General features: G+C 36.1%; 1 protein-coding gene across 3 annotated transcripts in view; it reads left to right on the top strand.

The window, feature by feature from the left end:
- CADM2 (cell adhesion molecule 2) overlaps positions 1-16,869 on the top strand; it is a 670,830-nt gene that overhangs the window by 521,249 nt on the left and 132,712 nt on the right. For all 3 annotated transcript variants that reach the window (XM_065635796.1, XM_065635804.1, XM_065635787.1), the window contains 2 exons: positions 13,753-13,905; positions 16,396-16,533. In XM_065635796.1, coding sequence (XP_065491868.1) covers positions 13,753-13,905; positions 16,396-16,533 — 291 coding nt within the window. The remainder of the gene's footprint in view (positions 1-13,752; positions 13,906-16,395; positions 16,534-16,869) is intronic.

Raw genomic sequence — 16,869 nt, 5'->3', positions numbered from 1 at the left:
TTTGAAATCATATTCAGTAAGTCAGCATTTGCAGGTACTTCATGACTGCACCTTTAATAACTGGATTATAGAACTCATTTTTTGTGTGTCTACTAGGGATTTTCTTAAATAGATTTCTTCAGCTCCAACCAAATCCTGATAACACCATGGGATTGCTGGTCTGAGGAGGAAATATTTTAGACTTCTAGCTAGCAGTAACATCCCTTCTCAATGAGGAAATTTACCCTGGGTACAGAGGTAATTTATTGGGCTTTTCAATAACCCTGAAGATCAAAGTTGCTAGAGCTCCCAAAACTCTGTTGTTGTTGTTGTTGTTATTTCTGACAGTGATGCTGTAATTCAGTGTTGGTGCAAAAGTTTTCTTTGAGGGCCCAAGCTTTTGCTATCCTACAAGTAGCAAAAGCAACTGAGAACAAATCACAACCACCTCGAACATGATCCTGGAGCAGGTGAGAGCTCATCCACATGTATTCACCAGTCTGGCAGGCTCCCTTCTCTCCAGCTCTTCCCTTTCTGTTGTTCTATCTGGAAACATTTTCATTGATGCAATCAAAAGTTTTTAAATTGTTTGTTGTTCTGGGAAAAGACATGTTCATGGGAGGACCTACTCAGAACAGCACTCTCTTCCAGAGGATATCACGTTTATCTGTCAACATATTAACAGTATCGGGTAAGACTTATCTCTATGGATGGATAGTCCTCAGACAGTTGTCTTCAGTACAGTTCAGCAGAGTGCTATTTGGGATATCAATTATTAAGTATAACAAAACAATTGAAAATCGAAAAAGAAGGAGAGGAGGAATGTTTGAAAACTTTTTTTTTTTTTTTTCCCCCTGTAGTAGTACGGTACAAGTAAAAGTTGTGTGAATCAGAGAACCATAGAATAGCTGAGATTGGAAGGGACCTCTCGAGATTATGTAGTCCAACTACCCTGCTCAAGCTGGGTCAGCCAGAGCAGGAGGTTGTCCCAGACTGTATTCAGTCAGGTTTTGAATATCTCCAAGGGTGGAGACTCTACAACCTCTCTAGGTAACCTGTGCAGGTGTCTGAGCAGTGTCACATTAAGATAGTTTTTTCTATGCTTGAGTTTCCTGCATTTCATTTTCTGCCTACTGCTTTGTGTCCCATCAGTGTACACTAATGAGAAGTGCCTGGCTTCATGTTCTGTACTCCCCTCATCAGGTATTTATAAGCATTTATGAGATCCCTTTCTCTTCTCCAGAGTGAACAGTCCCCGCAGTGTCAACCTCACCTAATATGATAGTTCTATTCCAGTCCCTTAATTGCCTTTATAGCCCTTTGTTGTACTCACTCCAGTATGTCCCTGTCTCTCCTTTACTGGGTGGGCCCAGAACAGAAAACAGTAATTCAAGAGTGGCCTCACCAGCGCTGACCAGAGGGGAGGATCATCTTCTTGGACCTGCTGGCAAAGTTCTTTCTAATACAGCTCAGGATGCTGATAAGTGTAAAGTAATTTAAATTTGCAATTGTTACATTTTTGCACTTCTGTTACAGAAAAGATAGAGTATGCTTTAGAGTTTATATTTGGAAATATAAAGAAATTAATTAATTTTATGTACTCTTCCCTTTTAAAGAGTTGCTAATCAGTATTCCCGATGTATGTTTCATATGCAATTGGTTTAGCCCATTCTTATTTTCTAATTTCTTTCAGTGGCCTCACTCTTATATAGAAGTTATCTATCACACAGAGGAAACAAAATTATTTAGTACAGAAAATGGGAAAAGTGTTGCTAAGAGGGATGCCAACAGTTTTTTTTTATCAATTAAAGACTGATGGGGAGAAGAGGAAGAGACTAGATGGAGGAATAATTGGAGTCAAAGACAGCTTATTCCAAGGATTGGCAACACCCATGTACATGTGAAGTCAGGAAGGGTTTCAAATAAAAAGAAGGAAGAAAGATGAAGAGTAAGAGCAATAAAAAACTGAGGAAAGGATGGGATCAGTGAGGCAGGTCAAATATTGTCTGTTGGAAGATGAACGTATATTGAGTATACTAAAGAATGTTACAGTAGAAAGAAATTAAATATAAAATTTAATTTAGTAAGGTTTGGTTGAAGAATTTGGGAACACCTTGATTAAAGAAGGGCAAGAGGAGGATCTGAGGAAAGCATCAAACTTTGCAAACAGAGTTTGCAAGTGAAATGGAAAACAGAAGAAAAAACACTGCTTTTATTGAAAGTGGTACTGTTAAAATATCATTGTGTGCCAGAGGAAGTGGATTTGATCTCTGCATTTTTTCCAAAACAGTTGAGTCTACCAGGAGTTGTGTAAGATGGGAAAGGAGATTTGGGTGTATAGATAACAGGTTTATTTTTCTAAATACTTTTTAAAATTGAGGTCTTAACTTTTGTGCCTGGAGAAGAAGAAAGACTAGTTGAGTTCTAAGGTAAAAAGGAGTTAAGTGAATCAGCTCTGAAGTGAAGAGAGATAAGGTGGGATCAAGGACACAGTATAATTAAAAATGGGATATTATAACTTAGACACCAAAAACATTCATGTATCCAGTGTTGCAGATTGTAACTACAGCACTCTTTATTATATCTGATGCTGTGAACATATTATCATCCAAATGTGCAATTAATGTCCTTTGACGGGCACTTTGTCGAGAAGCCCAAGAAAGAGTACAGTAACATTCACTGCCCTGAAGGCCAAATACCTCCTCGGCTTGCGCCGTGTCTCAGACAGCTTGTGAAGCAGAACTAGAAGTCACTCTTGATCCGTTATATACAATTCTGTAGTACGCAGTAGATTCGGAAATTCTTAGACTGTTTCTCCAATACTTAAGTGATTTACAGTATATTAACAATACCCACAAAAAGCAGTCAACACTGGAAAAAATCTTTGCAGTTTTTAAATATTCAATGCTTCCTTTCATATGACGATCATGATATACAAAACTATCCTTCAAAAGTAATAAACTGAGGGCAGGTTAGTTATGATGGTTTCTTAGTGAGTCTTCAGATTATACCAGTTAAGAAAAGCTCTGTATGAGAACCAATATGATTAATCATCTGTTGCAAGTGTGAAGGGTAAGTGGCATTCTCTAGCTATGTAGCTGTAAATTGTACTCTATATATTTGCTCTTCATATTAATGTCTTAAATACTTTTACTACTACTACAATTTGAACTGCAGAAAGAAACCAGAAGAATATTTGTCTTCAACTATTAAAAAAGAAAATGCCTGCATAAATCTCTAAATGAAAAAGCCAGAATACATTCAGCTGATTTTTGTCTAGGCATATATGTTAAGAATGGACAAGTTTCTTCTGGTATGCTCAAATATATCTGGCATAAGTGGATGGCCATGAAAATGCCAGATGTTGGGGATAAATGCTACCAATGGTAACATGATTCTAATAATCTATTGCTGTCAGTATCTACTGTTTGTTAAATAATGCTTTTATTCATAGCATAGAGTTTTTATTCAGTGCAGCTATCAGTACTTAGTATGCCATTCTCTGACAAATATTTGTTTTATTTTTCCAAATGATGTTCAGTAGTACTTGGTGAAAATGTCTGGCCACCACTCTGGACTCTAAATATTATATTGCTGCACTTGTGAAGTCACCACATTCTTGGAATATAGCTGCACAAGAAGCGTATTCGCACAAACTAGGTGGAGGAAAAGCTAAAGAAGATAAATCTTTGTGAATATTCACCAAAGGTGGGGGTTTTTGTTGGTGTTTCAGGATTGGTCACACTTCTGAATTTTGTGATACACAGATTATTTACCCCCCAAACATCTAGAATAGCAAGATCACAGAATGTTTCATATTGGAAAGGACCTCTGGAGGTCACCTGGTCCAACTTTCTACTCCAAATATGTCCGGTTAGGTCAAGTTCCTCACAGTATTTGACATCTGCTGCCAAATTTTCTTTTGCATTTGGATTAAGTTCATAATTTGCTGCCTCTTCCTGCTAAACAATCCCAAGTCTCTCAGCCTCTCCTTGTAGGAGAGATGCTCCAATTCCTTAATTATCTGTTTCCATCACCATTTGTCACTGTTTCCTTCACAGCACACCTGCATCAGGAAAACTAAGACAAATCCTGCAAAACAGTAAACCTCTGTGTACTTGTGGTTAAGAGGCAGATTGTCTGCTGATAGGCCGGATGAGAGACATCATAAAATTTTAAAGTACTTCATCATAAAAAAATGCTGAAACCACCAAAGAGCTTTCTGAGAATCCTCTCTGGAATTGCACTAGACTCATCTCAGATGTCTCCTCACACTTTGTTCCATATTTCAATTCCCTCAATAGTGAGATCTGAAAGTCATCACTAACACCACTAATATCTTCAGTATTGACATATATATTAGTATTTAACTCTACATTGGTACTGGAAGCAGTTGCTAGATTGATCGCAGATATAGTCATCAATCGTTGATGGTTTCTTCACTGTTTTGTTCAGGTTCTCTAATATTTTCAAGACAGTGACCTGCTCTTTCTTGGCCTCTGGAGGAAGCTATCTTGCTCCACTGACTGCAGCAGGACTTTAGGGAGTCTAACTCCTTAATGTAGTTAGGATGAACGAGTATTCTTACTGCATGTCCAGTCAGTGTATCCATCTGCTAGAGGAAGAACCATGTTAATTTATGCATCTACATGAGTGATCAAGAAGTGCAGAAAGAATAGGAGCATCTTGTAGCTGTTCTCACTTAGAGAGAGATCTCAGATCATTAGTAAGTGAGAAGGTCTCTCCAAATTCTGCTGAGACAGTATGTTTGAAGAGGACCACGTTCTTGAGAGCTAGAGGGCAGTGGTTTTCCAAGAAATATGAAGCAATACCATAAACAGGACTGTACCACGAGTATTACTCATTCATGCCACTAAAAACATTTTCATTATGATGGGGTCATCCAGTTCAGCTAGTGAATGAGCAGAACTGTAATGTCACCATCTACAAGGTTAGAGAAATACAGTTCTGCATCTTCCTTAGACATGGTCACCTACAGACGCATATGAAAAACATCTTGCACATGGGCAGGTTTGCGGAGAAACTGGATTTCCAGCAGTGTTAAGAGTGTAAAATTTGGCCAACTTGTTTTATGTTCCCTACCCCCTAGGATTCCTTGCATCCAAAGCTGACTAAAGCCAGTTCATGAATGTCACCAGCATTGACTGTAAAGGGCAGTCTCTTGAAGAGGAAAAAGTGACCATACTGTATAATTGATGTTCTTCAAAATATGTAGACTTTCTTGGTAGACCACTGTGCTGTTTGGCTAGACAGTTTTTAATACCTAAACAAACTTAACTCTGCCTTGCTCAGCAATCATTTAAGTACTGTTAACACAGTGATTAGTATCAACATCAGTAGCACGAGGAGAAATTGCCTAGTCTGGTCTTCACAGATGAACAAACTGGATAATCTGTGTACTTTTGTTTCAGTTTGCAAGAGGCTTAGTATTTATTTATCCCTTCTACTTCAGTGATGTCATTATCTAATATTTCTCACTTACAATGAACTCTAATTTAGCCTGAAATGTACTATTTCGTGTTTTCAGTATTGCCCTCAAAATTATAGAAAAAAATTATTTTTCTAACTTCTATTAAAATTTCCTTACGTAGGTGTGGGCTGCTATTACAGCTCTCCATTGTATTATTTTCATAGTATTACTTATGCAGTAGCATTCCATCAGTAGACCTTCAGAAATTACCTTTCCAACTGAGAGCCTGTTTCTATCCGTAATTTACCATATATGACACAGTATGATATATATATATAGTTTTGGAATATTGTAGCATTGTTTTTTCCTTTTACCATAATTGCCAGGATCAGTACAACCCAGAATAGGATTCGTCTTTTTAGAGTGGTGCTGCATTTGAAAATACAGTTAAATAATTTCCTCTGTAATCCTCAGGGCTTCTTTCCTGCCATACTGCTTTCAAAATATCAGTCTCCAACCTGGTATATAGGATTACCAATTACTTTTATCTATTAAATATAATTTATTTTAATTCTGTCCATCTCTTACCTTGCCAGATCATTTTGCAATTTTAATTTTTGCAGCTGCATGTTTGAGAAGTATGATTGTTAAATATTTTCTAGGGTACTGTGCTATGGCACATGTCCAGTTGCATTAGTATAGCAGCAAATCTTGTAAATCCTCATTGCAGAAGAAACTAGATTAGCAGACCTTGTAAGACAACTTTTCATCCTGACTAATGTGATTTTTGCTTTATTTTTTGAGGTATAGTTAAACATTGTTCCAACACAATAAAACAACATAGCATCTTCATAGTTCAAAACCTGTATGTTTTGGAAGGATTTGAAACTTAAATTTCTTACATGAAAATGTGAGGCAGCCCTGAGATCTTAATAACTGTCATCCTTAAGATTCTCAAAAGACAAGGAGCACATAAGTGCCGTTCCTCTTTAATTCCAGAAACAGGCATTATGAACACTCTAGAAAATAAGTTATTCTCTTTTTGCATATTGCCGTGTTTCTTGAACACTCTGAAAAGGAGAGAAACTGAAGAGAATACAGAAAGTCATTGTGAGAGAAGATGTAGCTCAGTGCAGAAACTCTGTCATGCAGGAAAGTTTTACTGTATTTTTTCCACTCATGAAGAGCATATATTCATCCTGGCCTCCTTTTGTCCACTGGTAACAGTTAGAGAAACCTCACTGAGCGAATGTGTTCAAGATCATAAGTCGTTGGAAGTCATCCTAAACTATTTCCATTTTATCCAGATTGCAGAAAACAGAGAATTGTTGTCATTTCGCTGAAGAAATTACCTTGCTGTTTGGATTTTCCTCCTAAGTATCTAAGGTTGTTCTTTAAATACGGCCCACCCTCATAAATAATAGATAATGTCGTACGGACAGGTGTCTGGGTTTCCAGTGCTTTGGTCTTTTCAAAGCAGCAGGTGAGAAGATGCCTCTGTTAGTGAGACTGTCATCATCTCTTCCAATGATGGGATTTTGCTGTGTGCCTAGACATATGCATCATCCAATGTGCAAAAAATCTGAAAAAATATAAAAAAGAGAAAGCAACTTGCTCTTGAACATTGTTCTCTAAATAACCTAATCAAATATCCTAGAAGTATTTCTCAGCTGAAAACAATCTAGTTATTTCTTGTTAGATTGCAGGCTAGAGCATAAAGTACAAGATGACCAGATGATTAGAGATACAAGTAGTATATTCCTATTGACCCTGTTTCTTCGTTTTGATAACCAAGTACTTCAGAAGAGTTCAAAGAGAAATATAAATCCACTGGAATGAAAATAAAACTAATCTCCAAGGATTATTATGTTGTTCTTCCATTTCAAAAACCTCACTTAGCACCTTCTGCAAAACTCAGTGATGCCCTGAATTTATTAAGTACATGAAGGGGTTCAAAAAATCAGTGAAGTATCCACAACACCTGAGTGACACGAAACTGTGAAAGATGCTGTTTGGAATGCCTGTTTGAACTCATCTGTGTTACTAATCACTTTCCTAATGGGGAAAAAATCATCATGTATCTGAAAATTTCACAGCCAATTATCCAAAGATCTGTCCACAGTATTGTGACCTTCAATTCTTTATTATTTCTGCTAATTTTACTTAGAAATTACGTCACCTTTAAAGGACTGCAATGGTACATACATTAGCCAGTCTAACAGGTTGCATAGAAACTTCTGACATATTACCAAGTGCTTTTCCCTCTACATTAGCATTACCTCTGAAAGTAGACTCATTTTCAATGTTTCTGTCCCAGTACTGAAATCTGTCATGACCCTAGACTGATTAAGAGATCATCTATCTTTCTAACCTTTGGGCTTCGTTGGAGTCATGACCACCTAGTAATAAAAGCAAAAGTGATAGTTTTACAGACACAATGCTATGGAGTTGATTTCCAGTGAGAGTTAAAAATGGCCTCACCATGTGTGAAAATAGAAAACATGTGATTACTAAATATCCACACTGCTACAGCCTTGTATTCCTCCTTGTATGAAAGTAATCAAATTGCATGACGGGAAATGAAAGAGGAAGGAAAAATAATTTCTTTCCATGTACAAATAATTGAGAAGTTTTAAAATATTAGGGGTCCAGATACCATGCAAGTTCCTACCAGGTGGGTTAGGCATTACCAGTTTAACTGTGTATCACTTGGAAATGTGCAAACTGTTCATACTACCACAGACTAAAGAGTACATGATTTTTTTTTTAAAGGAAGTTGAAATGTTTTGAAAAGAAGTATGAAGCCTTGGAAGACTGAACACAGAATAACAATAATAGGTTTTTTTCTTCCATTTACTCCCCTTCTGTCTCTGTTTTTTCTTTCCTTGGTGGCACTGGTGGTCTATGGCCTGATAGATTTTGATGCACAACTATATGCGAGTGTGTAGGTCATCTCTATAGGCACCTTGATGTATTGAATACATCAGGAACAAGGCAAAAGGCCTTCTGAAGTATATCCAAGTATATCTGGAAACACAATATAAATCCCTTGAAATCTGTTTCAGATTTGGCAATGGTGTTGCATTCAGAAAGCTGGAATCTGAAAATTGGAAGGATTGTTTCAGTTTCATAAGTATTAAATTTTTAGGAGTTTAGCACAACCTGTAGACTATCAGAAATCTTTCTGGTTCCAACTAATGGTTACATTATTCCCATGACAGTGGGAACAGCTCTAACATGAGGAAGAAAATTTTGTTGAGTGAATCCCAGGATGGCAGCATATGTCAAGTTAGTATTGTCAAAACATCTGTGAATCACTCTGGAGGATTTGGGATTTTAGTTGTTTGGTTGCTTTTTTTTGTTTGTTTTTTTGTTTGTTTTTTTCCTCATTCTTCAACTATATGACTCAAAATACTAATGAGATATAGTAGTTTTAGAGAAATAAGATTAGAGATGCTGCTTTCTGGCCACTATATCTAACAGGTCCAACTCCCTTTTCCACCCAGTATGAAATGTGGATATTTTTTTTTTCTATGACAGTGTGAATTTCTAAGGTTTTTTTATCTCTTTGATATAATTCCTCCTGTAAGATTTCACCACATATGATCGTAATATTATTTTTTCAAAACATAAAGTGCAGCTTTTTGTATTTGTGAACAAAGAGACCAGTTCATTGCAGTGGCTATGAATCTCAAGAATTGCTAATTAATGCAGCTGAGATACATGAGTGTATATTTTATTCATAATAACCTAAACTATGCAAATTATCAAGGTTGCTTGTTTCTGTGTCAGAAAACATTCTGAAAGAAAATCTTTTCCACAGAAAAAGAGAATGACAGGTAAAATAAAGGAAGTGTATCTGCTTAGCAACAAGTATTTTGTGCATAATTATTTCATACCTTTCAAATTAAGTATGTCATATGTGCCTGGGAATTACAGAAAAATGAAATAATGTACTTAGAGCATACTGGAATTTACTATGCAATTATATTTCTTGTTGCATTTTATATTTTTTGTGAGTGCTTGCAACTTAAGAATCCAGGAAGGAGGCACCTGTGATGGTATTCCTTGTTATAGTTTTGGCAAAGGTGTATTTCCCAGAAATCAAATATATATTCAGCTTACTTACCCTTTTCTAACATCTCTGTATCATGCAAAAATGTAGATATGCAAATTATTGATAAGGTAGTGATTCTGGAGTGTAGGTCAAAATCCCCAGGAAAAGGGGGTTGGCTTCTGACAAAGTGAAATGGAAAAAAGAAAAAGATTCCAGAGGAGGTTATGAACGAGCAGGCATAGGTAGGAGAGAGGTTGGGAAACCATGCACGTCAAGTGAGGATGGAGCTTGTAGAGCCTATAAGGACAAAACTTTCTCTTCTGTGCTCACCTGGTCTGTCTAGTCACTACCACAATACAACTAATAAAGAGTATTCAGAAACCACCTTGTGAAATACAAAATGAAGCTAGTTGTATAACCTTCTTGAAAGGTGGAGGAATAAATACTGTCACTTGAGTACAGTACAGAAGCTGTATTTTAGTATGTTTTCTATTTTTTTGGGGGAGAGCTAGAAATATTTACTGGTTTGTATTGAACAATGCATGGACATTTCAGTATATAGGAAATCTGTTTATTGGTGTATACCAAACTCCAAATTCATGCAGAATGTCCCCATACGTGTTCTGCTTTTTGTTTTCAGCTATTAATTAAATAAGAGACAACATTCTGTATTTTACAGTATGGTACTTTATTTAAACTACTGTGGTAGAGCCTCAAGCTGGCTTGAACCTTGTAGTAAAATTGCTCTGTTTGGGACAATTCTCACTCCAAAGGAAGAGCAATCAAAAAGCTTATCAAAAGCTTTTGAAGCTCATATCCTTTAAATAGAGAATGGTGAGCTAGATGAGATCGCTCTTTAAATAAGTAGAACTCAGATCTGCTGAAAAGGATGGAATACAGAGTATTGTAAATAAATCTGCTTCCCATCCACTAGCTCCTTGAGGAGAATGTCTTCTCCTTCCAGCTTTTACTTTCCATTTGATACCTTTCAGTAGCTGGCTTCTGTTCAGGCTCCACGGGCTTCTTTGCACCATCAAACAGGCTCATCGAGAGTGTATTCTCTGCCACGAGCAAGACCCCCGTGCTACTCAATGTCCATGCCTGGAGATGTCTGTCTGGCTAGAAGTGCTCCTGGCTTGTGCAATGTCACCAACTGTTCATTTGCTGTCCGAGGGAGCAGTCACCCTCTCCTAGAGGGTTCTCTCTGCCCCAGGGTGCAGGAGCCAGGACTAGACAGGTAGGCAGCCACTTTTTCTCTGATCCAACTTCAACCTTTTAGCAAAATGTACGTCACACAGAAAATGGAAACAAACCGGTTCTGGCATCTACCATAGCAACCAGTTTCTTAAGAGGAATTGGTGTCTTTCTAAACCAATATAGATAGGGATACAGACATAGATGTAGGAATAAGGTTTGAAAATAAGGTTCTAAAAAGACTCCATGTAAGCGGTAGCCTTGTCTAAGCAATAGCAGTAGAGTTTTCTGATTGGTTTGGTCTCAAGTCTGCCTAGACAGAAAAGCTTACAGATGTTTAGGTTTGAAACTGGTGGCACAGATAATTAATTGCATTTAGACTTAGCACTTATAAAAATGCTTCTGACAAACAGCTTTCCTGCAAAGGAGTATTATCATTATGCTATTTGTGGCATTTTTTTGCAAAGGCTCTGTGTTGGTATTTCCATTATAAAATTCTTTCTGTTCTTTCAATAAAAGTTAACTCCAGGCTGAAACATGGAACATGTATATCAGCTCTTGATCAGTGGTTGTTTTTACCAGTTTTCCAGAAAATTGGCTGAGCTGCGGTTTCTCTGTTCTACACAGGCTAAAAAAGGTGTGGAGGAGAGGAAATGAGAGAGGGGAGCAGTGGGAACATAGTTGATGGAGGTGGTTTGTATTTCAATTTTTTTTGGTGTTTTTTTTTTCACTGCCAGTAAGATCAAAAATGGTGTGCTATTGGCAACACCTATAGACCATTTGTGCTCTAGTGTAATTCATTATAGTTCTTTTTAGTGCATGAAATTCTTCACATCGCCTGATCTATAGGAAAGTATTTCAACAGCTACATAAATCTTTATCACAAGGCAGTAGCAATTGAAAATTTTAACGAAATAAAATACAATATTAGATTATATACTGCATTAATTTTTAAACAATTTCTGATTAAGGAGAGGCAAAACTCACCACTTTCAAATTATGGGATACAGAAGGCTTGTTTTTTTTTTTTAAATTTCGTATGCTTTTCTCCAAATTGTATATATGGGCATGGTAGTAATCAAACCATTTGGAAGCACTGGGTCATTTTGAAAATAATTATTTTTGAAGGGTCGGTAATGTGAAATAAACTAGCATTCTTCTTTATGCTCAGTTTGCATCTGAGTAGAATTGAAAAGCTGAGAAATGAATTCTGAGTCCCCATCTACTTCCTCAAAGATATCAACAGCTTCCCTGTTGTGAGGGCTTTTGGTTACTAAAGACAGAGTCATCAGCTTTGTCTGCTGTTCTGGGTTGGTAGAAGCTTGCTTCTATGGACTTGTATTTTCTTGAGCTTGTTTTTCTTGGCTGTTGTGTCAGCCTATTGGTGTTTTCCATGCTGTGGCTTTTGTTATGCTTGATTGTTTACTTTAATGTTGTCCCTATTTTCCATCATTATATGTATTTTATATACTACATAATTATTTATTTCTTGCTGTGGTTGGTCAGTTATGTTTGGAATGTGTCCATTACACACAATCTCAGTCACTTTGAACTGCCTTGGAGCAGTTCATGACATGCTTGTATGTTAGGTCTGCTTAAGCTGTCACCTTTCAGTTTTCAGGCTCTGCAGAAAATAAGTCAAGCTTTAGCTGTCCTACCCTGAAATAACCAGTAAATTCAGCTTGAGATCACTGTAAAGAAACCTGAATGCTAGCATTAGAAGACAATAAATTCAAGTGACGTTTTTGCTGAATTTTCATTGTAGCTGCTTATGTTGGTAGAAATCATCTTGAACTGACACCACTTGGAGAGCCTTGCAATGGAGCAGAAACATCTAGATTTAGTAGCAAAAGAACCACGGTAAAGCTTTGTTTTTATCTTTGGAAGATTTAAATGTTAGGAGAATGATATTTAAGAGCATTTAGGGACTTTAGAAAGAGGTGAGTGAGAACAGCATTAGGGACTTTTAACAACACAGTTCTTCTCACAAATCAAAACATAGCTCTCCCAGTAATTATAACAGTCTTGTTTTACTTTGTCTTTCAGAGGCTGACTATAAAGATAGACTCAAATGCTGTCAGGTCAAAAATTTGAATCTAGAGGTATATGCAACACTTTCTGAGTTACAGAGGCTTTTTTATTGTTCGCTTAGGAGGATTATGGTGTTAACTTACTTGTTAACTAGTATTTCTATTCTGCTGAAAGACTTAATATATGTAGATTCCCCAAACAACTTCACTACAGAGAAATGGAATGTTTAGGAATGTTTTCATTGTTTGTTTGTGTTTTTGTTGTCATTGTTTTCAATAGAAAATGTGTGTTAATCTAAATATAGGCTTTAAAATATTTAAAATTTCGAAACATTAGCTAAAGTGACATTTTGAATTTAAGTAAATCTACCTGCTCCTCTTCCCTCAGTGGTTTCATGGAAACAAAATTTTGTTAGGAAGGATTTTCAGATAGATCAGATGTTTGGTCATAATCAAAAAAGTAAAGCTGCTATACTCAATTACCTCAAATCTTCAAATGTATTATATATGCACGTAGAAGTGGAACTTTCAATATATTCGTAATAAGAAATATCCTTTGAGCATTTGAGAAATCTGGTATTCCAATTCAATATGAGTAGTAATGGATGTGAGAAAAATCTGTAGGCAAGCTGTGCAATTCTAGACTTCTGAGTTGAAAATACAGTTTGTTAGTAGATGAAACAGGATTCTTAATATTCACCTACATTTATAAATATGTGAAAAAGGAAAAGGTTTTAGGAAGGAGTTATTTTAGGCACTGAGCAAAGCTGTTAAGGGGCAGAAATCAAAGTTTTTTTCAGAGGAAGACCAAAGGCAACTAAAGTCCCTTAATTTCTAGGCTTACATACATTACAAGTCAGCACGCTATTCAAAAACTCACTGAACTCTTGCACTTTATTCCACAGAGAAAACGAACTGCTCTGCAGAAAGACAACTGTGGCCATATCCCTGTATTCTAGGCCATGATTTCTCTAGGCTACATCATAAATCCTCTTGTACAACATACCACACTTGGTTAATGTGCTGTTTCCTACCCTATAACATGAATTTTTGTTTTTCAGCTCTGAGGGACAACAGAATTGAGCTGGTCCGAGCTTCATGGCATGAACTGAGTATCAGTGTCAGTGACGTGTCTCTGTCAGATGAAGGGCAGTACACCTGCTCTTTATTTACAATGCCTGTCAAAACTTCCAAGGCTTTTCTTACCGTTCTTGGTAAGTATAAATAGCTGAGCATAAAGAAGCAAGTGTTAAACTTCTCAGGCTTTGACAAATTATGATAAGAATGAACTTTTCTAAAGCTTGTCAGAAGATACATGTAAATGTCTGATCTTGTTTCCCTGAAATTTATTGTTTCATATTGCTGTGCTGAAAAATAACATGCCTCTTACTATTTGTGTTGTGGCAGGATAATGAATTAGGGAGCACACAAATACCACAGTATGAGTGCTCTATAAAATGGACATAACCTCTACATCCCAAGCACCAGAAGTGCGAAGAAGGTGCATGTATTCATCTCCTAACAATATATTGTATAGGGCAGAGAGGAGAAAATCAGAAAGCATAAAATCAAAACGGGTTTTAGTGCTTTATCATTTTTCCTTAGCTATGCATTTTCTTGGCTTGTTCTGCTTTCTTTTCTTTTTTTTGTCTATAAAGTGCATATTTTCACTAGGTTTGCTGCTTCTTTTATGCTTTATCCTCTAAATGCTCTGCTGTTTTCCCCAAAGGTTATAGATACACATAGAAAAGCAATAGATTTTGAGAGATGTCCAGGAAATAAAGTTTCTGCTTGAAGCTTTATATGATTCTATGAATGTCAGTAGCCCAATTGGCCAAAATTGCTACAGTTTATTGAAACACACCTGTGTACCTAAGAGCTTATATGATTTTAGAGATTGATTTTTATTCTTTTATCTTTTTTCTGCCCCTGAACTTGACTATTTATTTTTTAAATTTTATTTTTATTTATTTCATTTTTATATATACAGGCAGACAATTGAATTTAATAGGACTGATGTAAGATGTCCTCTGCGCCAGTAATATTCACATTAATCCAGCCAGGGAATTGGTTTTGTGCATAGGATGTGAGATACATCTCTCTTTCAGTCCCTGTGAGACTATTTTACAAAAATCTTCAAAAGTTTGCTATTAAGGAGAAAAAATACCCACTCAGAGTAGAATAATCTGGAGCAACAACTGCCTACAGTTAATCTTCTTTTCTGTAGAGAGGCATCTCATGATCTAAACAATAGATAAGTAGACCAGTTCAACATTTTAAGTGGCAGAAAGACATAGAAAGGTGTGGCAAAGACACACAAAAAAATCTAGCCAATATTTATTAACCGAAGTAACTTAGTCTTTCACAGTTGTTCTCGTTTTACCTTCAGTTTGAGAGAGGGTTTAATGAAATATTCGCAACATCAGCTACTTCTAAGAAAGAAAGCTTCAATGTTTAAGATGCCTATCTGTTTTCATTTTGTATTTTTAATTTTCTATTTCAAAGTAACATTTTAAACTCTTGGACCACCTTCTACCTGAAAAGGAGATATTTTCCATTGAAATGTGTTACATATTTTAATCAGATAAACTATCCTTTTATGAACTAATAATCTCTTTATTGACTGCTCTGTTATAGATTAGAAGATTTAAGTGTCAAGGTATTATAGTAGACACCATTTTCTGTCTTGAAAGAGAGGAGTAGATTTATTACAGAAATGTACTATGCAATAGGTACTGCTGCTTGGTTTTTATGTACATAATCTGTCATTGTGGAAAAGAGATGTAAACAAACTAAATTGTGAAATACAGAGCACAGGATCAATTACCGTGACTGATTCCTTTATCTAGCCACAAATATGAATGTGTCAAAATGCTGCAGATGCATGTTATAATAATGACATTTTCCGAGATTTAAAATTATAGTCATCAGTATCACTTAAAAATAAGTTATTCTTGTGTTTTTGGAAGTCAGATGGATTTATACATGTAGTGATCAATTTTTTCCCAATTCTCTTCATTATTTTAAAAAAATTTTCCATGGTTCATTGAAAAACAACTATTTCCAAATTTAATATTCTGTATATAGTATGTCATGATTATATAACCTTCTCAGAAGAACTCGGATTCAACTGAAAAATGCTCCCTAGCAAATTGAATTGTGATTATACCTATAGTTTTTTGGTTATGTGTTCTCTGAAGATAAAGTAGCTCCTGTATTTATTTTCACCCTCCCTTTTCCCTGGATTTTGTATTAAAATCTTCATAATTCATGCTTAAACATCTGTTCTGAACTTAGACCAGTTCGGCTTTTTGTCGCCAGTTATATTTTATTTTCACAGCTGTATTTCTAATGTACTTTGTCATCCTGCTTGCTTTGTAGACCAGTTTAAACCTTATAATAGCAAGTCAGACTAGAACTGCATGCTGAAATACATAGATAACACAGTTTTTAAAATACAATCTGTTTCCCTTAGAAACCTAGATAATTTGTTTTCTTTAATTCTTTAGAATCAACTATGGTTCAGATTGACAGTTTATTTGCAATAGGAAGCAGGATTAACTGACATTTCAATTTTGATAGCAGACAAGGAACTAATTATTCTGCTCCCAAAATTTAGAGCATATGAAGCAAACTTTAAGTTGGTCATATATTCATGGCAGCAGCTGACACTATCAGAGATATTTTGCTTGTTTCGTTTTTAGGTGTTCCTGAGAAGCCACAAATTACTGGATTTACCTCACCAGTTATGGAGGGAGAGAGGATGCAGCTAACTTGCAAGACGTCTGGTAGTAAACCAGCAGCTGATATCAGATGGTTCAAGAACGACAAAGAAGTTAAAGGTACTTAAAAGGACTTCAACGTAATTTTATCCAATTGTCAAAACTATGCCGTATTTAAAATTATATTTTTAAATTCACGTTTGTAAAGTTTCTCATGTTTAATCATTGAATGAATCGGTAATCATAGAATCATAGAACTATGTACATTGGAAAAGACCTTTAAGATCATCAAGTCCAACCATTAACCTAGCACTGCAGAGTCCACAACTAAACTGTGTCCCTAAGCGCCATATCTGTACGTCTTTTAAACTGCTCCAGGGATGGTGACTTCACCACTTCCCTGGGCAGCCTGTTCCAATGCCTGACAACCCTTTCTGTAGAAGAATTTTTTCCTAA

Source organism: Caloenas nicobarica, chromosome 1 (assembly GCF_036013445.1).
Source record: "Caloenas nicobarica isolate bCalNic1 chromosome 1, bCalNic1.hap1, whole genome shotgun sequence".
Taxonomy (NCBI): domain Eukaryota; kingdom Metazoa; phylum Chordata; class Aves; order Columbiformes; family Columbidae; genus Caloenas; species Caloenas nicobarica.
The sequence above is the reverse complement of the archived record's forward strand: the minus strand, read 5'-3'. Positions and strand labels throughout refer to the sequence as shown.